Source organism: Panthera onca, chromosome C1 (genome assembly GCF_046562875.1).
Source record: "Panthera onca isolate mPanOnc1 chromosome C1, mPanOnc1 haplotype 2, whole genome shotgun sequence".
Taxonomy (NCBI): Eukaryota; Metazoa; Chordata; class Mammalia; order Carnivora; family Felidae; genus Panthera; species Panthera onca.
Genome location: NC_138346.1, coordinates 219,540,980 through 219,564,711, shown reverse-complemented (window position 1 = coordinate 219,564,711; position 23,732 = coordinate 219,540,980). Strand labels below are relative to the sequence as shown.

At 64.1% G+C, this 23,732-nt stretch overlaps 1 protein-coding gene across 7 annotated transcripts in view; it reads left to right on the top strand.

The window, feature by feature from the left end:
* PRDM16 (PR/SET domain 16) overlaps window positions 1–23,732 on the top strand; it is a 309,274-nt gene that overhangs the window by 276,598 nt on the left and 8,944 nt on the right. For 4 of the 7 annotated variants that reach the window (XM_081796463.1, XM_081796469.1, XM_081796468.1 and 1 more), the window contains 7 exons: window positions 1,449–1,662; window positions 3,541–3,688; window positions 4,166–4,319; window positions 11,498–12,914; window positions 15,694–15,781; window positions 18,458–18,627; window positions 19,261–19,338. In XM_081796463.1, the coding sequence (XP_081652589.1) occupies window positions 1,449–1,662; window positions 3,541–3,688; window positions 4,166–4,319; window positions 11,498–12,914; window positions 15,694–15,781; window positions 18,458–18,627; window positions 19,261–19,338 (2,269 nt within the window). The remainder of the gene's footprint in view (window positions 1–1,448; window positions 1,663–3,540; window positions 3,689–4,165; window positions 4,320–11,497; window positions 12,915–15,693; window positions 15,782–18,457; window positions 18,628–19,260; window positions 19,339–23,732) is intronic. The other 3 variants (XM_081796466.1, XM_081796464.1, XM_081796465.1) reach the window with 3 other exon arrangements.

Below are 23,732 nucleotides of genomic sequence, written 5' to 3'. Positions count from 1 at the left end.
CCCGCCCTCTCTCCTGACCCCCCTGTCCGGGCTGCAGAGCACCCCCTCCCTGTCCTTAGCACTCTGAGATGTTTCCGGTGGTCTCTCTGACGTGGGAGGGGGCGTGCCTGTGCCCCCACCTCCCTGCCTCCTTGACTTCCTCGGGGGCAGGCCATTTGGGTCAGCTTATTAAGGCTGAGCTCTGCACAAGCTTGCACACACACACACACACACAGAAGCACAGGCACACATGTCCACACTCCAACACACGGTCACAGGCACACACAGAGGCTCACTCTTGCACACATATACCTGTTTACCCACACACGTTCACACAAACACACACGAAGCCACACGCAGAAATACAGCCACATAGCACACGCACAACTGCACGCACAACCATTCACACACGTGTGCACTCACATGTACGTATGTGCACATGCACTCTTAACATGCACAACACATGCCAACCGTGTGCACAAATGTGTGCACAGAAACAGACATTTGCACGTGCAGAACAGGCGTGCACGTTAACGCCCACACACACGTGCACAGGTGCCCTAATGCCCGGGCGCACTCGTGTGCGAACATGTGCCAGCACACACATTTCCACGCATGTAGCTGCACACGGAAGCACATGCGTGCTCTGGCACACGCACACGGGTACGCACGCACACCAACACAAACAAGTGTGGATGCACAAATATCTCTACACGTTCACACAAAGGTGCACAGACAAGGATGCAGATGTGCTCAGATACACACATTTGTGCACACGCACACTCACAGCCGCACACCCGTGCACAAGCACACGAGCATGCACACATCCGCTCAACGCACACGCAGGCACGCTTTCCGACTTGGGTCCCAGCTTTCAGCGCAAGCGTTCCGTCTCGTCCTCGGGCAGGGAGGGGACACGGCGCTGGGGAGAAGCCACTGACAAGCAGTGGCCCGGGTGGGGGCTCGGGGATGGGCCCAGAGGACGTCTCCGCCGGGAAATTTACGGCTTTGAGCGGGTTGTTTGGCTTGGCACGGTGGTCAGGATGCTGCCTCATAAACTTAATAATAGCTGCCCCCTTTTAATTTGTTTGACCTTGACGACAGTAATTTACGATATGCATTAGAGCTCTGTCTTCTTTTTTCCCCTGATTCATAAACAAACCACTTGGCCAGCTTCCTTCTCTGCTCCCAAGCGCAGGGCCTTCTGGAGCCCGGCGTGGCCTCCTGCCACGCGGGGTGGGGCCCGGTGTTTCTCGGCATTTCTGATGGTGCGGACACAGGGTCCCCTCGGTCCCCAGGTCCCCGGGGCGGCCGCACCCGGCCCGGGATGAGGGCAGAGAGGAAGCGGGAGCGGGAGCAGCCGGTGTGGGAAGCAGGGCCCGCTGCCCCCACCCCCAACACCCCCTCCCGGGCCCGGAGCCTGGGCCCCATCTCGCGCTCCCCACGGACCTCCTGCCCTCTGTCCCTAGCAGGGGAGCCCACGTTCCGCTGCGACGCCTGTGACGAGCTCTTCCAGTCCAAGCTGGACCTGCGGCGACACAAGAAGTACGCGTGCGGCTCCGTGGGGGCCACGCTCTACGAGGGCCTGGGCGAGGAGCTCAAGCCGGAGGGGCTCGGCGGTGGGGGCGGCGAGCAGGCCCACGAGTGTAAGGACTGCGAGCGGATGTTCCCCAACAAGTACAGGTGCGGCTGCCCCCATCCCCCCCAGGCCTCTTCCCCTCCCCCCCCCACACCCCTCTTGTCCTCCCCGCTCCGCACCCCCTCACTGCCCCCCAGGCCCCCCAAGCTGGTCAGCAGGGCCAGTTGACCCTGGGACCACAGCTGGGACCTCGGCCCTCAGCCCTGTCCACACTGACGAGCCGAGAGAGCCTTAGGGACGGGGGAGACCAGGGTCCCCTCCAGTGTGGCTCACCTCAGGGGCAGGTGCCCCTCCCTGCCCACTCATCTGTCACTACACACAGCGTGGCCCACGAGCTGGTGGCTGCAGGCCACGGGTGCTCCCGGCTCTGACCCCTGGCCGGTGCCCCCCACCCCCGGAAGATCCGCGTGGTCGGTAGAGATATTTCTGGCCGTGCCATTCTGCAGTCAGGGCTGAGCCTTGGAGATAGACCACGAGGAAGGCGAGAAATGCAGGCCACACCCCGAGACGTGCAGGGCTCAAGCCCCAAGGCCACTCCCGTAGTAAGGCCCAAGACCAGGACAGCAGGATGGCAACACCCTGCTGTCCCGGGGTCCGTGCAGTGCCCCGGACCCTCTGCACACACAGACCACTCCTCACACGGTGGGCGGGAGCTGGCGGCTCAAGGCCGCCCGGGGGTCCCTCATCCCCCACCCCGGGCACCAGCCTCTGCTCCAGGGATGGAACCCACCTGTCCCGGGAGGTTTCACAGGCGTGGGCACGGTATACCAGGCCCGCCATGTGACGGCCGGACGTGGTCAGCCTAGAGCAGGCACGAGCTGGCCCTCCCCCTGGGAAGTGGGGGCCCTGAGGACCCCTGGGAGCCCCCCGGGAAAGATGAGCCTCTGGGCTTTGTGGGGACAGCGTCAGGGCGTGCGGTCCCAGTGCTCCTGCGAGAAGCGTGACGACTCGTCCGAGGTAGGCCCCTCCTCCGACCTTTGAGAATCTCCCCAGGACAGCCCTGCACGGTCAGAGCAAAGCCCCGTCGGGTCACTGACTGGCTGTGCTATTGCTGGGAACCGAACGCCAATCCCACCGTGGGCTCCCCGGGGATGGGAAACCCTCCACCCTGAACAGATGACTAAGAAAATGAGCGTTTGGGCAAATCCCAACTGAGACCCTGGGCGGTAAGCGCCGCTCAAGAGGGTCTGTGTTTTCTTTACATAAACACATAAATCACAATTAACAACAGGGAAAAAGATACAATCTGCCAGCGCTCGAGAACCAAGCGTTTCTGATGTAAATGGATGGCTGGGCCCCGTAATTAACGGGCCGTGATGTATTACTGCTCTGCTCACGGAGATTAACGGTCACACCTGGGACAGGAGGCGAGCCAGGACGTCCCCCCCCTCCGAGAGGAGGGGTGAGGAGTGGCTCCTGCGTCCAGGCGCAGTTGCCCCTTCCCGGCGGCTGTGTCCTCCCCACCTTTGGGGACCCACCCGCTCACCCCCGTCCCGCCCCCTCGGTGTGTGCCAGGCGGGTAGGCCGGGCGTGGCCTTGGGTCTCCCGGGCCTCGCCCCCACTCCGGGGCTCTCGGCGGTGCTGGCGGCTTCTGCGCCCCTTGTCTGAGGTCAGCCTCAAGGTTAAGGTTACCCCGAGGGGCAGCGAGGAGCTGTGAGCCGGGGTCCTGCCCTGCCGCCGGCCGCCTGGAGGGGACGTTTGCACGAGGGCCCGAGCTCTGTCCGGGCAGCGCTTCCTCCCCGTGGGATGTGGGAGGGCCGCCTCCGCCCTCCGTCCTGCTGGCCCGTCCAGAGAGGAGGTGGGCAGACGCGCTGCCCGCCGGGACTCACTCCCGTCTCTGGGCGGGGGGGACGGGAGGGGCCGCGGCCGGGCGGGGCGGCGGGCGGGCCCCCCGGTGACCCCAGCCCCCTGTCCGCGTGCAGCCTAGAGCAGCACATGGTCGTGCACACGGAGGAGCGGGAGTACAAGTGTGACCAGTGTCCCAAGGCCTTCAACTGGAAGTCGAACCTCATTCGCCACCAGATGTCCCACGACAGTGGCAAGCGCTTCGAATGTGAAAACTGCGTGAAGGTAACGCGCCCGCCGCCCCCGCCCGTGCCCCCCACCCGCGTGCGGACGGAGGGTGCAAATAGGACACCGGCAGCCCTCTGGGGCTGTCGCTTTACCGGGGACGGAGGAAGGGCAGCGGGAGGGGGCGCAGGGAGACCCAACCCCGCGCTCTCCAGGGCGGGCTCCTGCCCCCCACCCGCCAGCGCGTCGTCAGAGCGCTTCGGGTCGGCCGCGCTTTCCGAGCGCGTGCCCGGAGCGTCCCCCCCCCCCCCCCCGGCCACAGCTCCCCCAGGCGTTACCGCTGAGGGGACAGTCTGGCGGACAAGGGCAGCTCACCCCGGGCCGTCCAGCGGGTCACTGCGACGGCAGAGACCCCTCCCGGCCAGGCTCGGCGCAGGGGGCAGAGCAGCGGTGAGACCCGCCCCCCGCCCCCCCCCCCCGACCCAGCGGCCAGAACTGGGCCCACAGGGGAGCGAGCAAAGGTGTCTGTCCCCCCAGGTGTTCACAGACCCCAGCAACCTCCAGCGGCACATCCGCTCCCAGCACGTGGGCGCCCGGGCCCACGCCTGCCCCGACTGCGGGAAGACGTTCGCCACGTCCTCGGGCCTCAAGCAGCACAAGCACATCCACAGCACCGTCAAACCTTTCATATGTAAGTGGTCCCCCAGCCCGGCCGCCCCGCTCTCCCTACTCTCCTCTGCACTCACACCCCGGCCGGAGCTCTGAGAGGCGTGAAAATGCCGGTGACGCTCACCGAGTTCTGCTCATGCCCTCAGCGGCCTTTAGGGAGCCCGGCCCGGGTCCCCGGCACTGTCGGCACCACAGGTGGCGGCCGTAAGTGCCCCTGTCCTCACGGAGCTTACGCGCCGTGGAGGAGATAGAGGCTGGACCAGATGGACGATGAGGGCACGTGCGTCCGGCCTATCAGCCCTGACGGGGGCACAGGCTTAGGAGGCTCTCTGAGTGTCCAGGGTGGCCCAGGCGGGCGCTGGTCCTGTGAGTGCAGGGGGGCCAGGACGGCTTTTCTGGTGGACGCCTGGCGGACGGGCGGGTGTGAGGGGGCCCCTGCGGGGGACAGAGGTGCTTGGGACACAGAGGCCTTGAGGCTGGCGTGTTTGGGGGAGTAAGTGAGGGGGACTAAGAGGAGAGGGGCCACGGGTCCCAAGGGCCAGGTCGTGGGGACTTTGTGAGCCAGCGTAGGGTCACCACCCTTATTCTCAAGGAGTTTGGAAGCCACGGAAGATTCCTCTCTACCTGGCAGCGTGCTGAGTTATTCACACAAGATTGCGCTCGGCCGTCACGTCCAGTGATTTGCACTGTCGCCAATCACACACATTGCACTCAGCAACCATCCACACCGACCGTGCAGTCATCACCCACACCGACCGTGCAGTCGTCACCCACATCGACTGTGCAGTCATCACCCACACCGACCATGAAGTAATCACCCACACAGACTGTGCAGTCATCACCCACATGGACTGTGCAGTCATCACCCACACCGACCGTGTAGTCGTCACCCACACGGACTGTGCAGTCGTCACCCACATCGACTGTGCAGTCATCACCCACACCGACCATGCAGTCGTCACCCACATCGACTGTGCAGTCATCACCCACACCGACCGTGCAGTTGTCACCCATATCGACTGTGCAGTCATCACCCACACCGACCCACACTGACCGTGCAGTCATCACCCACACCGACCATGCAGTCATCACCCACACGGACCGTGCAGTCGTCACCCACATCGACTGTGCAGTCATCACCCACACCGACCCACACTGACCATGCAGTCATCACCCACACCGACCGTGCAGTCATCACCCACACGGACTGTGCAGTCGTCACCCACATCGACTGTGCAGTCATCAGCCACACCGACCATGCAGTCATCACCCACACCAACCGTGCAGCCATCACCCACAAGAACTGTGCAGTCGTCACCCACACGGACTGTACAGTCGTCACCCACACGGGCTATGCAGAGTCATCACCCACATCGACTGTGCAGTAATCACCCACATGGACTGTGTAGTCATCACCCACACGGACTGTGCAGTCATCACCCACATGGACTGTGCAGTCATCACCCACACGGGCTATGCAGAGTCATCACCCATATCGACTGTGCAGCCATCACCCACATCGACTGTGCAGTAATCACCCACACAGACTGTGCAGTCATCACCCACACGGACTGTGCAGTCATCACCCACACGGACCGTGCAGTCATCACCCACACCAACCGTGCAGTCGTCACCCACATGGACTGTGCAGTCATCACCCACACGGGCTATGCAGAGTCATCACCCATATCGACTGTGCAGCCATCACCCACATCGACTGTGCAGTCGTCACCCACACCGACCGTGCAGTCATCACCCACACCGACCGTGCAGTCATCACCCACATCGACTGTGCAGTAATCACCCACACGGACTGTGCAGTCATCACCCACATGGACTGTGCAGTCGTCACCCACACAAACTGTGCAGTCAGTCGTCACCCACATCGACTGTGCAGTCATCACCCACACGAACTGTGCAGTTATCACCCACACCGACCATGCAGTCATCACCCACACAAACTGTGCAGTCATCACCCACACGGACTGTGCAGTCATCACCCACACCGACCCACACTGACCGTGCAGTCATCACCCACACCGACCGTGCAGTCGTCACCCACACGGACTGTGCAGTCGTCACCCACATCGACTGTGCAGTCATCACCCACACCGACCGTGCAGTCGTCACCCATATCGACTGTGCAGTCATCACCCACACCGACCCACACTGACCGTGCAGTCATCACCCACACCGACCATGTAATCGTCACCCACACGGACTGTGCAGTCATCACCCACACCGACCATGCAGTCATCACCCATATCGACTGTGCAGTCATCACCCACACCGACCCACACTGACCATGCAGTCATCACCCACACCGACTGTGCAGTCATCACCCACACGGACTGTGCAGTCGTCACCCACATCGACTGTGCAGTCATCACCCACACCGACCGTGCAGTCAGTCATCACCCACATCGACTGTGCAGTCCTCACCCACATCAACTGTGCAGCCATCACCCACATCGACTGTGCAGCCATCACCCACACGGACTGTGCAGTCGTCACCCGCGTGACCTGTGCAGAGTTATCACCAGAATTGCCTGGACTCATCATCCACACGGGATTGCATGGGGTCATCATTTCACACACACGATCTCATAGCACCCTTCAGGGCCACACTGTCTCCTAGTGGCAGAGAAGGAAACTGAGGCTTGCAGACATTAGGGGAGCAGGTGCTCAGGGCCACGCTGCAGAGCCTGGATTCTAGCCCAGGCCTGGCCCTTGACCCTGGGCTGGGGGGGCTGGAGCCTCTCAGACCCCACGACACCGGTGTGAGGAAGAGGAACTCTAGGAGCTTGAGGACTGGGGGCTGGGGGACGTCTCACCGATGCTGTTCTGGTGTGGGACACCCAGGGCTGACCGGCCGGTCAGGCCTTTGCCGGGTGGCTGGGGCTGTGCCCTCCTCCTGCTGCTGTCCCCAGCCCAAGCTTCCAGCTGCCCTGCTAGAGACGACCCAGACACCAGCCTTCCTCGGCCGCTCAGCCCCCCAGTCACCTGTAGGTCCTGGATGGAGACCTGTGCGCCCCGGGGTGCACCAGTGGTTCCCCCTGGGAGGGGTCGGGAAGAGGCGAGCGGGTGTGAGTGGGAGCCAGGGGCTGTGACTTGGTGACTGGAGGTGTGTGTCCTGCTTTCTGTGGATGAGGGTCCCAGGGAGTCCCACCGTGGGGCATCGGATAGCAGCTCGGAGTTTCTAAATGAGCTTAAGAGCAGGAAGTCGTGCATAGGTTCAAAAGCTACCGCCTTTCCGGGCGCGCGGAGAACTCGGCGAAGTCTCCCTGGAGCGTATTTAGTGACAGAAGCTCCAGGGACGTAGGTCTCTACCACCGTTCACGCCGCCTGCACAGACTCCCCGTGTGGGCGGGCAGGGCGTGCGGCAGCCTGGCCGGGCCCCCGGGGCCGCAGCTCCCGAGACCGGCTTGCCTTCACACACACGTGCCTCAGATAGGGCGGCACACGCTTGGGAAATGGCACGTAAGTGTGGCTTTGCACGTCCTCCAAACCCCGGCGGAGCCTCCTTCGGCCCGTGGTAAAGGCCGTGTTGGGCTTGGAAAGGCGAACCCGCAAACGAGCGAGGAGGGGCGCAGACAGCGCGCGCCGGTCAGGAAGGACGGGCTGCTTGGAGGGGCGCGGGCTCACGGCAGCGCGGTCACGGGCGTGCCCAGAAGGCGTCCACCTGCCGGGCACCCCCTGCGTGGATGCACACGGCAGTGTGGGATCTGCCCAGACGCCCCCAAAAGCCCTTTCCCCGCTGACCACGCAGGCCGAGGCGGCGTGGCCTCCCAGGGTGCCTCCAGCCCCGCGGAGCGGAGCTTGTGCTGGCTGTTTGGGAGGGTGGTGTCGGGCACACAGGTGGTCAGCCTTCCCGTGGGCACTTTCCGGAAAGGGCCCCTCCCTAGAGTGAGCCTCGCGTGGGAGCGCATCCGCGCACACACCCTGCGAGCAAAAGACACGCGGTGGCCAGGGCCACTCTGCTCCCCGGCAGGGCCGGGGGGCCCCTCTCACGTCCACCGCGGGCCGCACCGGCTCTGAGCCAGCTGCCAGCGTGCGGGTCCGGCCGCCCCGTGAGGATCTCGGGCCCCCAGGAGGGTCCTCGGTAGCCCCAGCGTCCCTGCCACACCCTCCACCCTGCGAGCAGAGCGGTGGGAGCCGAGGGGCCCGGACTCCCCACGACCGGGCGCGGGGCCGGCCCTGAAGCCCTGCCGGGAGCTGCCCTGGCGGGGGGGGGGGGGGGCGTGCGCGAGGCCAGTTCCCAATCTGGGGTTCGTAGCAGCCAGTGACGAGGCACCGGCGAGCCGGGCCAGGGCACAGTGACACGTCACTCGTTCAGCCAGCAAGGCCCGAGCTGAGGAATGGCCTTGCTCCCCCGAGGCCGGGTGGGCGACCGAGTGTATTTATAGAGCGTCTCCTCTGTATCAGCCGCCTCCCAAAAAGGGCAGATTTGGTCCAACGAGGCCGCGCTCTTCCCCCCTCAGCCTTGAACACGTCCCACCACGCCGACGGCCAGGAAGGCAGGGCCTTTAATATAAATAGATACTGCGATGAAAGCGCGCGATAATCCGGGGCCAGAGCCCCCGCGGCAGGAGCAGGACACCAGGCGGCCGAGGATTTGTGTGAACAAGAGACAGGCTGGAATCACTGTTTCCACTGGGGCTGCGTTTAGGGGACAAATCGTCCTGCAGAGAGAGACACGTGTGCACGTGCGCTCCTCCCTTTCTGGCTAGAAAAACAAGCAAAGAAAGGAAGCAAAGCTGGTGATTCCGTGACAACACTCGACTCACAAGCCATCGGGGAAATGGGGAGACGGGGTCGCCTGGGCCCGGGGGTCCTGGTGTTCGGCTCTGGCCAGCAGCGCCCCCTCCTGCCGAGAGCAGAGGCCGGTGTCCCCCAGCCTGAGCCTGGTGCTTCTTCACCCCAACCTCTCGCTCTCTCGAACTCGGAACCAGCCCGTCTCCACACGGCCCGGCTTGGGCTTCCCTCCCGTGCCCACCTTCCAGCCATCCCCCGACGGTCACTACACACAACCAGGGGCCGTGCTCCCACGCCCAGACCCCCTAAGAATCCCCCGAGTGGGCTGGTCCCCCCGAGGCCCCTCTCCCCGGACGGAGAGCAAGAGAGTTAATCTGGCAAGTGGGGTTTCCTCTTAGTGGCGGGGACAGTGTCACTGAGGTGGACAGGGTGCAGGTGGGAACCCTGGGGCCCGGGGGGGACCGAAACAGGTGCCTGGGTGGCTGCACACTGGGGTTTAGCCCCCGGCAGGGATTTCAGGAGACCTTGGCCCCCACATCACAAACACTCATGTGCACAAACAGCACATGTACCCCACTTTCTAACGGGAAGGTTGAGGCAGGCGCCTGAGACCTGACCGAGTGGGAAGGTGCAGGCAGGTCTCACCAGTGTGTGCCGGTCACCACAGGTCAGCCCCCAGGGTAGGGTGCCCACACACGCTTACATACGTGTGCACACATGCAGGCACACACATACATGTACACGCACTCGTGCAAACACGCATACAGACACACGTGTGTGCACACTCATGGGTGTTCGTGCACACAGATACACACACTTGTGCAAACACACATGCAGACACACGTGCGTGCACACTCATGGACACTTGTGCACATGCCCACAGAGACACGCACTCGTGCAAACATGCAGACACAGGTGCGTGCACACTCATTGACACATGTGCCCACAGATACATGCACTCGTGCAAACATGCACACAGACACGCGCGTGCACACTCATGGACACTCATGCACACGTGCCCACAGATACACGCACTCGTGCAAACACGCATGCAGACACACGTGTGTGCACACTCATGGGTGCTCGTGCACACGTGCCCACAGATACACGCACTCATGCGAACACACACGCAGACACACGTGCCTGCACACTCATGGACGCTTGTGCCCACAGATACACACACTTGTGCAAACACATGCAGACACACGTGTGTGCACATTCATGGACACTTGTGCACATGCCCACAGAAACACGCACTCGTGCAAACACGCACGCAGACACGCGCATGCACTCATGGACACTCATACCCACAGATACACACACTCGTGCACACATGCAGACACACGCACGTGCACACTCATTGACACACGTGGCCACAGTTACACGCACTCAACACGCATGCAGACACGCACGTGCACACTCATGGACGCTCGTGCACATGTGCCCACAGATACACTCACTCATGCAAGCATGCACGCAGACAAGCGCGTGCACACTCATAGACACACGTGCCCACAGATACACACTCGTGCAAACACGCAGACACACGTGTGTGCACACTCATGGATGCTCGTGCACACAGCCCCAGAGATACACGCACTCGTGCAAACACACACGCAGACGCGTGTGTGCACACTCATGGACGCTCGTGCACACGGGCCCACAGATACACGCACTCGTGCAAACACACACGCAGACGCGTGTGTGCACACTCATGGACGCTCGTGCACACGGGCCCACAGATACACGCACTCGTGCAGACACACACGCAGACGCGTGTGTGCACACTCATGGACGCTCGTGCACACGGGCCCACAGATACACGCACTCGTGCAGACACACACGCAGACGCGTGTGTGCACACTCATGGACGCTCGTGCACACGGGCCCACAGATACACGCACTCGTGCAGACACACACGCAGACGCGTGTGTGCACACTCATGGACGCTCGTGCACACGGGCCCACAGATACACGCACTCGTGCAGACACACACGCAGACGCGTGTGTGCACACTCATGGACGCTCGTGCACACGGGCCCACAGATACACGCACTCGTGCAAACACACACGCAGACGCGTGTGTGCACACTCATGGACGCTCGTGCACACGGGCCCACAGATACACGCACTCGTGCAGACACACACGCAGACGCACGCGCGTGCACACTCATGGACGCTCGTGCACACGGGCCCACAGATACACGCCCTCGTGCAGACACACACGCAGACGCGTGTGTGCACACTCATGGACGCTCGTGCACACGGGCCCACAGATACACGCCCTCGTGCAGACACACGCAGACGCACGCGCGTGCACACGCGCGCACACACGTGTGCTCACGCACACAAGCAGTCTGCTCCCGATCGCGGGGCCCGCGCCCTCCTCGCAGGGTTTCCCCGTAATTTCATATCGTTTGTCTTTGCTTTGTGCTGATGTTTTAGGTGAGGTCTGCCACAAGTCCTACACGCAGTTCTCCAACCTGTGCCGCCACAAGCGGATGCACGCCGACTGCCGCACGCAGATCAAGTGCAAGGACTGCGGGCAGATGTTCAGCACTACCTCCTCCCTCAACAAGCACCGGCGGTTCTGCGAGGGCAAGAACCATTACCCGCCGGGCGGCATCTTCGCCCCGGGCCTGCCCCTCGCCCCCAGCCCCATGATGGACAAGGCGAAGCCGCCCCCCAACCTCAACCACGCCGGCCTGGGCTTCAACGAGTACTTCCCGTCCCGGCCGCACCCGGGCGGCCTGCCCTTCTCCGCGGCGGCCCCCCCGTTCCCCGCGCTGGCCCCGGGCTTCCCGGGCATCTTCCCCCCGTCCCTGTACCCCCGGCCGCCCCTGCTACCTCCCACGCCGCTGCTCAAGAGCCCCCTGAACCACACCCAGGACGCCAAGCTCCCCAGCCCCCTGGGGAACCCGGCCCTGCCCCTCGTCTCCGCCGTGGGCAACAGCGGCCAGGGCGCCACGGCCGCCGCGGGGCCTGAGGACAAGTTCGAGCGCCGCCTGGAGGACTCCTACGCCGAGAAGCTCAAGACGCGGGGCAGCGACCTGTCCGACGGCAGCGACTTCGAGGACGTCAACACCACGACCGGGACGGACCTGGACACGACCACGGGCACGGGCTCAGACCTGGACAGCGACGTGGACAGCGACCGGGACAAGGCCAAGGACAAGAGCAAGGCGGCCGAGGGCAAGCCCGAGTGCGGGGGCGGCGCGGCGCCCCCGGGCGCCCCGAACAGCGTGGGCGAGGTGCCGGTCTTCTACTCCCAGCACGCCTTTTTCCCGCCGCCCGACGAGCAGCTGCTGGCCGCCTCGGGCGCCGCGGGCGACTCCATCAAGGCCATCGCCTCCATCGCGGAGAAGTACTTTGGCCCCGGCTTCGTGGGCATGCAGGAGAAGAAGCTGGGCTCGCTGCCCTACCACTCTGTGTTCCCCTTCCAGTTCCTGCCCAACTTCCCCCCGGCCCTCTGCCCCTTCGCGGACCGCTCCCTCGCCCACAACTTGCTGGTCAAGGCCGAGCCGAGGTCGCCCCGGGACGCCCTCAAGGTGGGCGGCCCCAGCGCCGAGTCCCCCTTCGACCTCACCACCAAACCAAAAGAGGCAAAGCCCGTGCTGGCCGCGCCCAAGGCGCCCCCGGCGCCAGCGTCCGGGGAGGAGCAGCCACTGGACCTGAGCATCGGTAGCCGCGTCCGAGCCAGCCAGAACGGAGGGGGGCGGGAGCCCCGCAAGAACCACGTCTACGGGGAGCGCAAGCTGGGGGCCGGGGAGGGGCTGCCCAAGGCGTGCCCGGCACAGCTGCCCCAGCAGCCCTCCCTGCACTACGCCAAGCCATCGCCCTTTTTCATGGACCCCATCTACAGGTATTAACATCCCTGCCTTCACCTGCTCTCCCAGAGGGGCCGCCACCGCCCGGCTGGGCGTCTGGGCGTCCGGGCGGGACCTCCCGGACGCTCGGGGCTCCCTCTCGCGGACAGCCGCTGGGATCCCGGCCTCCCCTCGGACCCCACCCGGCCCCGCTGTGTCTCCAGCCACCTTCTCTGGACCAGCTGTGCCTCCTGCAAAACTCAGACCCTTGCTCTTTCCTCCGCTCCCAGTCCCGGTCCCGAGGCCGCCCTCGTGGCCCCTACCCCGCCCCGGAGCCACAGCTGGGGTTCCTGGTGGCCCAGGAGAAAGCACAGAAGGAGCCGCTGGTCTCCGGGAGGGAGCGGGGGGGAGGGGGGAGGGGGAGGAGGAGGGGGAAGGAGCAGCTTTGGAGGGTCCGCAAAACATCAGCATCCACCTCTCTGATAGCCCTCCCAGTGAGGGCTTTGATCCCCTCAACTGGGGAACCCCCTCCCCAATTTCTGGGCAGGCTCTGATCAGGTGGGTTTGTCAGGTGGGAGGGGTCCCGCCGCCACCACACGTTGTCCTGCGGGTGCTGGGCAGGCCGAGCCCGGAGGAGAGGGCGGCCTGGGAGGGGGGCCGGGGGGTCCAGGAAGCAGGCGCCAGGCACAGCTGTGGGGCTCAGGCTGCTGAGGCTGATACCGCCGGTGCCCGTGTGTGACAAGCCCGTGCGCACACACATGTGCGTGTACACCTGGTGTTCAGGGAGCACCAGAGCACGTGGCCGCCTTGAAGGCACAGACGCCTGAGTTCCCCAAGGGGCCACTGCGGCCTGGAGACGGTGTGCAAGTGAGGAGCCCACATCTGCTGAAGGTGTGCATGGGAGAGAATGACGTCAGAGCACGAGCCCGGGCTGGCCCGGCCTCCCACCCTCTGCGCTCAGCACCCGTGGCCCCGGCCGCCTGTGTGTGCGGCCAAGGACTGACGTCGTCGCCACAGGAAACGTGGAAAATGCCCCTTTAAGTGTTTGGTGCAGAACACCCCATCCACAGACGGTTTGAGAAAGTTGACCAGACGCTTGCAGAGGAGGGGGTCACTCTCCACCTGCCAAATGCGTCTCCTCAGCTTTCCGGGCCAAACGTGCCCGGCGAAAGGCCTAGAGGGCGCCTGACGGTTCCGTGAGGCTCTCCAGACTGTAGGCACGGCCCTGAGTGCCCCTGGGATGTGCAGAGGACGGCAGGGTGACTGCAGGCTGAGAGACCAGACCTCCCCGTCGGGCCACAGAGCTGGAATCAGCGGGTTCTCAGTTAACTTCTTCCCACCCTGCCCCTGGCCTCCCCGCCCTCTCTTCAGGCCCCCGCTGCGCCCCTCTGCCCCCTCTCACCTGGTTTAGGGCCACAGGCCTTTTACCGGAAGCTGGGTGAGGCCAAGAAGGGGAAGTCCAATCGGGGCTCCTCTGAGACCCAGCATACCCCTGGCTCTGGCTGTCAGCCCTGGGGTCCATCAGCCGAGGGAGGGGCTGCCTGGGCCCCAGATTCGGGCACAGACACCAGCGAAATGCCCTGGGGCATGCTGGCTCCACATCCCTCCCTGCCACGACCAAGCCCATCAGGACAAACGTGCGGTGTTTGGAGGTCCCTCCCCAAGCCAAGGTGTGGGCGGCGGCAACTGCCCACAAACAGGCCGGGCCCTGGGGCTGGGGGCCAGGGCCCCCCTCCTCTCCTGGGTGACTCCAGCAAAACCCTGCACCGTCCCCCACGGGCCGGCCCCCGGGTCCCATTCACCCCTAACACGTGACCCACGATCCTCCATCCTCCGGGCTGGGCGCAGGTGACAGTGCGGTCGGCCGGGCTCAGCTGGCCTTGGATGCTCAGGAACCGGCCTGACACGACTGCCCAGCCTCCTCCCTGGGGTCCCCTGGCTTCAGGGATGATCCACCAACCCCACAGCATCTCGCTCGACGGCCGAGTCCGACACCATCCAGCTCTGAAAAGGGCCTCGGGTAGGCCCCACAGAGCGAGACGCCCTCCAGGCCAGCTTCTCACACGACCAACACCGCCTCTCCGGGGGGAGGCCCTCCACGCCCCCTCCCGCGCCCTCTCCCTCCTGGGCCGGGCCGGCGGGCCTGCACGGTTCCCGGTGGCCCCTGGGACACTCCCAGGGTGGCCATGCTGTCTCCCTGCGGCTCACCCCTCTCCTTGTGCCATCTGTACATCCTGCTCTGGTCGGCGTCCAGCCGGCTCCTGGCTGTGCAGCAGAGCAAGGCCCTGGTGTGGACGAAACAGGAGTGGCTGGTGTAGGGTTTGCTCAGAGCAGCCGTGTCTGTGTGCAGAGAAGTGGCAGGTCTCCCCAGATGGCACTCTGTGAGTCTCTACCCAGCCCCCCCCCACACCCCGAGGGGACTGAGGCTCCGGTCACTTCCTCTGCCTGACCTATGATGGGTTGTCACCAGCATCTGGGGAATATTCTAGAATTGTCCTCTCCGGCAGCCATTGTGAGCTTTTCGGTAGACCCCACGTGGCAGCCATGGGAGGCCCTGAGGACCCCCCGGGACAGCGCTGGGTGGTTGGTCACTCGGGGGGGTTGGTGGACCTGCAGGGGTGTGGAACCGGGCGTGGGGAGCAGCGGGGGACATACAGCAAGCGTTCAGGCAGGTGGCAGCCTGGAGGCCGTGCAGGTGGGCAGGTGGGCTCCTTCACGACACCCCCCACTGTCAGGCGCACAGAGTAGTCGCGGGGGGACACGGATGGGCACCCTCCCTGTGCAGCCCCGGAGGCTCGGTGGGGTACGTAACCCTCTGTGTTGCCTGCCGTCCAGCAGGGTAGAGAAGCGGAAGGTGACAGACCCCGTGGGAGTCCTGAAGGAGAAGTACCTGCGGCCGTCCCCTCTGCTCTTCCACCCCCAGGTAAGACCCAGGGCTGCCGGGCCTCAGGACCCCCCATCCTGGGGCCAGGCAAGAGGGCAGGGCTCGGGACCCCCCGTCCTGGGGCCAGGCAAGAGGGCAGGGCTCGGGATCCCCCATCCTGGGGCCAGGTGGGCAGGCAGGGCTCAGGACCCCCCATCCTGGGGCCAGGTGGGCAGGCAGGCCTCAGGACCCCCCATCCTGGAGCCAGGCAAAAGGGCAGGGCTCGGGACCCCCCATCCTGGGGCCAGGCAAGAGGGCAGGGCTTGGGACCCCCCATCCTGGGGCCAGGCAAGAGGGCAGGGCTCGGGAGCCCCCATCCTGGGGCCAGGTGGGCAGGCAGGGCTCGGGACCCCCCATCCTGGGGCCAGGCAAGAGGGTTGGGCTCGGAACCCCCGTCCTGGGGCCCTGCAGCCGGGCTGCCCAGACAGACAGGGCTCTGCAGGGGGCAGGCTCCCACACCCAAGGTGTGCCTCAGCTCCCCTGTCCGTCAGACGGCCAGGGGATTGCCACCATGGGTCCCCATGAGCCCGGAAGGATGACAAGGTCCAAGACAAGTGAGGAAGGAGAGTGGTGCTCTGCAGGGCAGCCCCGTGGGTCTCTCGGAGGCGGCCAAAGACCCCAGAGCATGAAGGCACTCACCCACCTACGGTTCAGGCTCTAGGAGGGGCAGTGAGCCCGCAAGGCCGTGGGCAACAGCTTGGAGACGGTGGGTCCAAGAATTTAGAACATAAGGTGACAGACCCAGGACGTTTATGAGAGAAGACCAGGGTCAGGGGTCTGGGAACATGAATCCCCAAGCCAGGTCGTGGCCACACAGCCCGCCTGCAGGCACTCCCATCCCCCACTCCGGCTGCGTCCTCCCAGGGGGTGGGTGCAGAGATGTGGGGGATGCGCAGCAGAGGGGAGAGTTTGTCCACCTGTCCTCACCCCTTGGGGCCGCCCCCACCTCACTTGGGGGTCCTGGTAGCTGAATAGTGAGACGGCCTGAACCAGACCCCAGGCCGGGCATTGTTCTCTCTCTCTGCGTTTCCCACCTTGGACAAACACCCCCAGTCGGTGAAACCTGCCCCCTGCCTGGGTTCACAGCTAAACTTAGCACCTCCCATTGTTTCGTCGGGGCCATGGGGTTTGCTTAATAACTTCCCCTGATTTTCCTCGGGTCGGGCTGGAAAAAGCTGACAAGCCAGCCAGGCGCATCCTGTGTTTGTGTTTGTGCGGGAGCTCTAGCGGCCCGGAATATCTGATCGGGGGAGCAGGCCTGGCAGGCCGGACCTTCGGGCGGCCTCAGCAAGACCCACCCAGGCCTGAGGAAGAGAGGCCTGGCAGGGGGCCGGCTGCCCATTGTCCCTCCTGCCGCTCCCCCCTGAGCCGAGCCACCCCCGCTCTGCTGCCTGCCCCTGGGCCAGAGCTCAGGGGAAGGGGGGAGGAAGCCTAGGGAGTCACCTAATTAAATGGTCTGAGGTCCCGCGGTCACTCGGGCGCGATAACTGATGGCCTCTGCAAAGGACAGGGTCACCGCTGTATGAAGACATCAGCCCGCGGCGGCCAAGTGCAGGACTTTGCCAGGGCCTTTCTGACGCCCGACTCAGGTGTGTGCAGCCCCTGGGGTACAGGACGAGGCGGTCCTGCCTGGCCGCGGCCCCCCACCACCTCTGGAGTTGCCAGGGAGTCTGTGTGCAGAGAGCTCCAGAGCCTTTCAAGGCTGCAGCTAAAACTGAGGTGCAAAGCCAGCTGGGCAGCAGTCTGTGTGCCTGGGGTCCCATCGTCCAGGTGGTGGAGGGGCCAGCAAGAAGCCGGGCAGCAGCCGAGGGGCAAGCTGTCAGCGGGGACAGGGAGGGCAGCCCACGGCTGGTGGCATGATGTGTCCATGCAGCCCCAGCGGCCCCCTCCCCTCTCCTGTTCCCAAACCCTGAGCCCTCGGGGACAGGCACAGTCTGGGACCCTGATCAGAACTCTCCCCACCAGGTGGAAATGGCCAGTGCCGCGTCCTCCTCCCCCAGGCAAGCCCTTGGCATCTCCAAGGCCTGGAGAGGTGGCCCCTCCTATCCAGGTCACCATGTCTGTGCTGGGTCACCTGGGCATCATCCTTTTGAACACTCAGTGCGTCCAGCCTTGGGCTGTCGGATTCCTTCTTAGAACTTTGCCTGCAATCATGGCCCGCTGCCACTAGGCGGTGCTGCCCAGGCCCCTGGTCCCTGTTAACCTGAAATGCAGGTAGATTTCTTGATTTTTCACGACTCAAAAAAAAAATTAAAGGAAAAGAGAGGAGAGGAGAGAGAAATCAGACATGATTCTGTCTTTAAACCAAGCTAGCCCCCCAGGAGTGCCGGCCAGGGATGAGGCCAGCAGGGGTGGGGGGTGGGGGTCCCAGGTAAGGCGAGGTGTCATTGCAAGGCAGGAGCCTGCCCCACCGTGTGCCCCTGTCGGGCAGAGATGCTCCCACGGCCTGGGCCCTGGGCTGAAACGGGGCTCCCAGGGAAGGACGAGCGGCAGGGCTGGCCACAGTGGCCAAGAAGCCCGGAGACGGCCCGTTCTACCCACAGCCTGAGGGCCCGCACAAGCCTCTTGTCCTGGCCCAGCTGCGGATGTACTCGGTCGCCGGGAGAGGGGTCCACACTGCTCAGGAGAGGTAGCAGCTCAGGGGGTCCCCCGTCTCTCCCTCTCACCTGCCGACAGATGTCAGCCATCGAGACCATGACAGACAAGCTGGAGAGCTTCGCGGCCATAAAGGCGGAAGCGGGCAGCTCCCTGCAGCCCCTCCCCCACCACCCCTTCAACTTCCGGTCCCCACCCCCAACGCTGTCAGACCCCATCCTCAGGAAGGGCAAGGAGCGGTATACGTGCAGGTAAGGCTGGGCGTGCCCAGGGGGGAGGAGGGCGGGGGGCCGGTGGGCAGCCCGCCAGGTGGCCACAGGTGCCCCGCAGCGGCCGTGAGCCTGCGCATCCTGGGAAAACTAGGTCAAAGCCAGACCACAGCGGGGTAGAAGTACACGGTTTGCTCTCCAATGGAGGTCGTTCCCCACGGATGTGTAGGTGTGGGGTGGCACAAGAGAATGCAGCCTTAACCCAGCCGATCAGAACTCAGAGGGTCCGAAGCCAAGGTGTGCTGGTCAGCGTTTAAGCCCGGTTCTCAGAGCCGGGTGGAAAGCCCAGACGCACAGCCTGTCCCCAGCGGCAGGAGCCCGTTCAACGTGGCTGACATATTGCTGGGGGAGGGGGCGGAGTCCCAGCAGGCCAGAGTAGGGGGGGCCCGTCTGTCCAGCGGCAGGTGCAGGCGTCTCTGTCAAGTTCAGCTGGGCCCTGGGGCTGAAGGACAGACTGCAGTCCTGGGGGCCACAGCCAGGCCACCTGCCCCCCAGCTGTGGGACCTCGGGCCCTAGACAGCGAGCAGGAAGGAGGAACCGCAACGGGAAAGGGTGCGGGTGCCCCGGTCCGTGGCAGCGTGACTGCCTAACGGTCCCCCTGCCCTCTCCACCCAGGTACTGTGGCAAGATATTCCCCCGATCGGCAAACCTCACGAGACACCTGAGGACGCACACCGGGGAGCAGCCGTACAGGTAGGAGCCTGTCCCTTCGGGGCCGGGGCGGTGGGTAGGCAGGCTCCCGGTGAGACCGTCCCCTCCCCCCCCCACCACTTCCCACTCACAGGAAGGTGAGGGTGGGAGCCAGCATGCTCGGGTCAGGTCGCTCCCTGGACCCCAGAGCCGTCCTGTGTCCTGGGGTGTCATAAAGATTAGGCAGGAGGTGGCCAGCGGGCTTCCTGAAGGTTCTTGCCCACCCCCCAGAGTCGGGTGCCTGGGAGCAGCTCTCCCACCGCCATTGTCGACGGGGGCAGGGCGTTCAGAACAGCACCGGCCAAAGCCAGGGCCGCCCCGGGTGGCCTGATGGAGAGACCCCACCCCACCCCCACCCAGTTCAACTCCCATACGATGGGTGGGTGGTGGGCCAGGGCCGGCACCTAAGGCGGGGCGCGCAGTGGAAAAGGAGCTCCATGCAAATCCAAGTCTGAGCCTGGGCTTGGGGTGTCCTGAGGGACTCTCGGGTCGCTAGCCCTGGATGGAAGCCGTGTGTCTGCTCCCGTCCTGTCTCCTCAATGCTGGGCTTCTACCTGCGGGCACGCAGCCACCCGGCAAGTGGGTGTGAGAGCCGTCACATCTGTTCCCAAGGGGGGTGGCACCCCCGTTTCAAAGATGCTGAGCCAGAGGCTTAGACACCCTGACTTGCCCAGGGGCAGAGCCCACGGCCACTCTAGGTGACCTTCCTGTCCTCCGAGAAGCAGAGCCTGTCTCTCGGTCCCTGGGGCCTTCATCAGGAGCAGAAGGGATGGGGGTGACATCTGGCTTTCAGGGACGAGCCTGAGAGTTGGCATTTTATTTATTTATTTTTTAAATGTTTATTTATTTTTGAGAGAGAGGGATAGAGCATGAGTGGGGGAGGGGCAGAGAGAGAGGGAGACACAGAATCCGAAGCAGGCTCCAGGTTCCGAGCTGTCAGCACAGAGCCCGATGCGAGGATCAAACCCACGACTGTGAGATCTAGACCTGAGCTGAAGTCGGACGCTTAACCGACCGAGCCACCCAGGTGCCCCGAGAGGTGGCATTTTAAATGAGAGACCGGGTGGCAGTGACCAGGAGGCAAATCAGGGAAAACGCTGGTGTAGATGTCAAGACCTCATTCTGGGGTGTGTCTGGAGAGCAGCAGCTGCTGGGAACTCGGAGTCTGGTTTTAAGTCGGCAGCACAAGATTCCTGTGCCCCGGCCACACAGAGCTTGGAGTTCCCGTCCCTGGGAACGGCAGCCACGTGGGGTCCCCTCAGGTGTCGTGGTCCCCATGCCCCACCCTGAGATGCGACCACCACGGGGCCATGTCCTGTCCTGGCTGGACAAGTGACAGCTCAGTGCCCCCAGGCCACCCCAACACGCAGGTTCCCCCGTCCCCCCACTCCACAAAGCCTAGCAAAGGGAAGGCTGATTGGGTCTGGCTTCCTCCCTGAAAACGTGTTTTCCTGTAAGGGGAGCCACCTTCTGAACAGTGTTGTGTGTAGGAGCCCCCCCCCCTCCCCCCCCCCCCCCCCCGCCGAGGGTCAGGCGGTGTTTATGGAAGAATTTAATTATCATTGATTTCTTTTGCTCTCTCCAATCTGTGAGTTTCGACTTTCCTAACAATAATTGCTTTGAAAGTTTGCATTGCAAATCCTGACTTTATCTGGCTCAAGGCAGCCCTGTGATGGGGAGTGTGGGGTGTGTGATTTCCCTTTTGACATCACTGGGCGCTTCTGGGATCACTTTGATCCTTGGGAGAATCTACACTGGAGGAGGACATTTCGTCTGTCTGTCCTCAGAAACTGTCCAGGGGAGAGCCCCCCACCCCCCGCGCCTCCACCAAAAGACAAGGACTCCACCCCACCCCCACCCCGGCAGGGGTGAATCCAAACCACCAGCTGCCCACCCGGTGTGAGCTCCCCTTCGGGGCCAGCCCCAGGCGTGCGCCCCTTCGTGCGCCCCTGGAGGCCCCTCGAGGGCAGGAGGAGGGAGGGAGGGCTGCTGGGGTGCTGCAGAGTAGAGACAATCAAACCGGACGACCTCGGGACGCTTCCTTTTAAGCCCTTGCCCGAGATTCCCTAAAATCACTCAGAATGTGTTTCAAAGCCCTGACTCTCGGGGAAAGGAAGACCCCTTAGCGTGACTGACAGTCTGTTTCCTGGAGGGAAGGTCAGCCCACCTGCCGGCCCAGTGTCCTCAGCTAATGGCTTCTCCAGGCTTAGAGATCTTTGCCTGAGGTTGGAAGGTGCCGGAAAACACGTGCTCATCTCCAAAAGCTCCAGCAGGTGGGGGGCACGGGGTGCAGTTCGGGCTGGACAGACGTAAACCTGGGCTTGGGGTGAGGGGCTGCTCCTTGCACCCATGCCAGCTCCTCGCCCACGGGTCCCTCCAGGACCCGGGTCACGGTCTGGCGCGGGCCTTCGCGGGCTGGCCAGCGGGCTCTGGGAGGGACGCGCGCCCCTCCAGCCACAGCTCCTTTCCTCCCCGTGAGCCAGGCCCCGTCCCCATCCCCTCAGGTGGCCCAGACCGTCTCCTTGCTTTCCTAGTTCTGATTTTTAGGGCTGGATTTCAAAACTCTCTCTTCGCTTCCCTTCCCCCTGCTTTTACAACTACACAGAGCATGTCCCCCTGTGATGTCCGGTCCCGGGAAGGACCCTGCGCCTGCCCCCACCCTGTGACCGCACCTCCGCCTGGCTGGCTTCCCTGGGGTGAGGGTGACCAGGGGTCCTCTCGAGGCCCTCGCTGCATGCTGCCGGGCCACCGGTCATTCCTGGTTGCAGCCAGTGCCGTGGCCGTGATGTTCCACAGCCAGGCCATAAATTTCGCTAGCCACTTGTCGGCTTATTTACAAGGCAAACCCCAGCTGCTCAGAGGACGCTGATCCCCCGAAGCCCAGGGCTCCCTGCTCCCCTAAATTTCAAATGGGCTTCTCTATCCGGGCCATTGGTTTAGGTTGGAACCAGGAGAGGGCCACACTCAGGGCTCTCTGTGGCCAAATCCAATGTATGGCTCCCCTCCACCCCCCTCCCCGGCCCCACGGCGGGTGGAGAGAGAGCTCGGTTTCCAGTAACGAGACGATCCCGCCCAGCCCCGTGTCTGACCGAGGGTGCGCCCCGGCCAGAGCTCGTGGGTCAGCTGGAAGCTGTCAGAGTTTCCTGCATTTCCAAAGAGATGAGAAGGGTGCCGCACGTGGGTGTGTGTGAGCGCACGCGTAGACAGGCCCCGGGGAGGCCTGTTGTGTGGCCAGGGGGCAGGTGCCCAGCCCAGCATGGCCTCGTACTCGGTCCTTCCTGAGCAATCGCCCTGAAAGCAGGATGGTCGCCTGGGGACCTGTCAGCATCGGGGGCAAGGAGACGTCTGTGACATGATGGTGTGTCCAAGGATGTAAAAGCTCTCCTTCCTGGGCCATCCTGGGGGGGAGCCCAGGGCACCCCTGCACTGCTGACCCAGCCGCGTGAAGGGCTCAAGCCCCGGTCCCTGTGCAGCTCACGCAGAACAGCGCTGGCGCCCGTGTGGGCTTCCAGGATGGTGGGTCCACGCTGGGGCCAGCGGACATCGTGAGGCGTGGGAGGAGAGGCTGTGACCAAATCCGCGTGCTTCCAGAGGCCCGGAGGCGGCTTAGCCAGCCCAACAGGGAAGAAGCCGCCAGGCCAGTCCTGGGCTGAGGGGCAGAGAAGGCTGAAGGTCACTCAGGAGTTCACCAGGGACGGCGGCCCAAGCCGCTCACGTAAAGATCACGAATGGCTCCTTGCCCGCCGACCGTGGAGGACGCCAGAGTCAGCGAAGCCTCAGCCGAGAAGCTTCAGAAACCGAATGAGAGAAGCTCCAAAATCGTACCGTGGGAGACCGGGGTCCCCTCTGATGGGGACTCGCCCTGTTTGCCGTGCGTCCGTCCTCAGACCCCCCAGGGGCCGTGAGGCAGGAAGTGGGCTCCCCTGGACGGCTTCATCAAGCTGTCCCTGGGAGCAGGGACAGCTCCGCTCCCGGGCGCAGTGCTATCCACCCGGGGGCTCAGGCAGGAGGCTCCAGCTGCCAGCGGGGGCCTAAAGCGTCCTGCCTCGGGCCCCCCCCCAAGTGCACTGTGATGGCCAGACTGCCTGGGCAGGTGTCAAAGGTCAGCACCGGTGCCTCTCGAGCTGAGCAGGGCAGTGCCGTGAAGGCCAGCCTCACAGCCTGCCGGCCCGGCCCCCAGTGGGAGGCTGGGGTTTCGGAAGCACCCTCGGGCACGACTCGGTTCCCATGGACCAGGGCACGTGAGCGTATTCTATGTTGGAGCGATGGACGGGGGAGGGGCCTCCTGTGGGAACACCACGCTGCCACACTCAGGACAGGTCCCTGGCACCTCCAGCCGCACCCTCCGGAAGAACACACACCTCCATCGCGTGCCCTGCTGGGACCTGCTGCAAAGA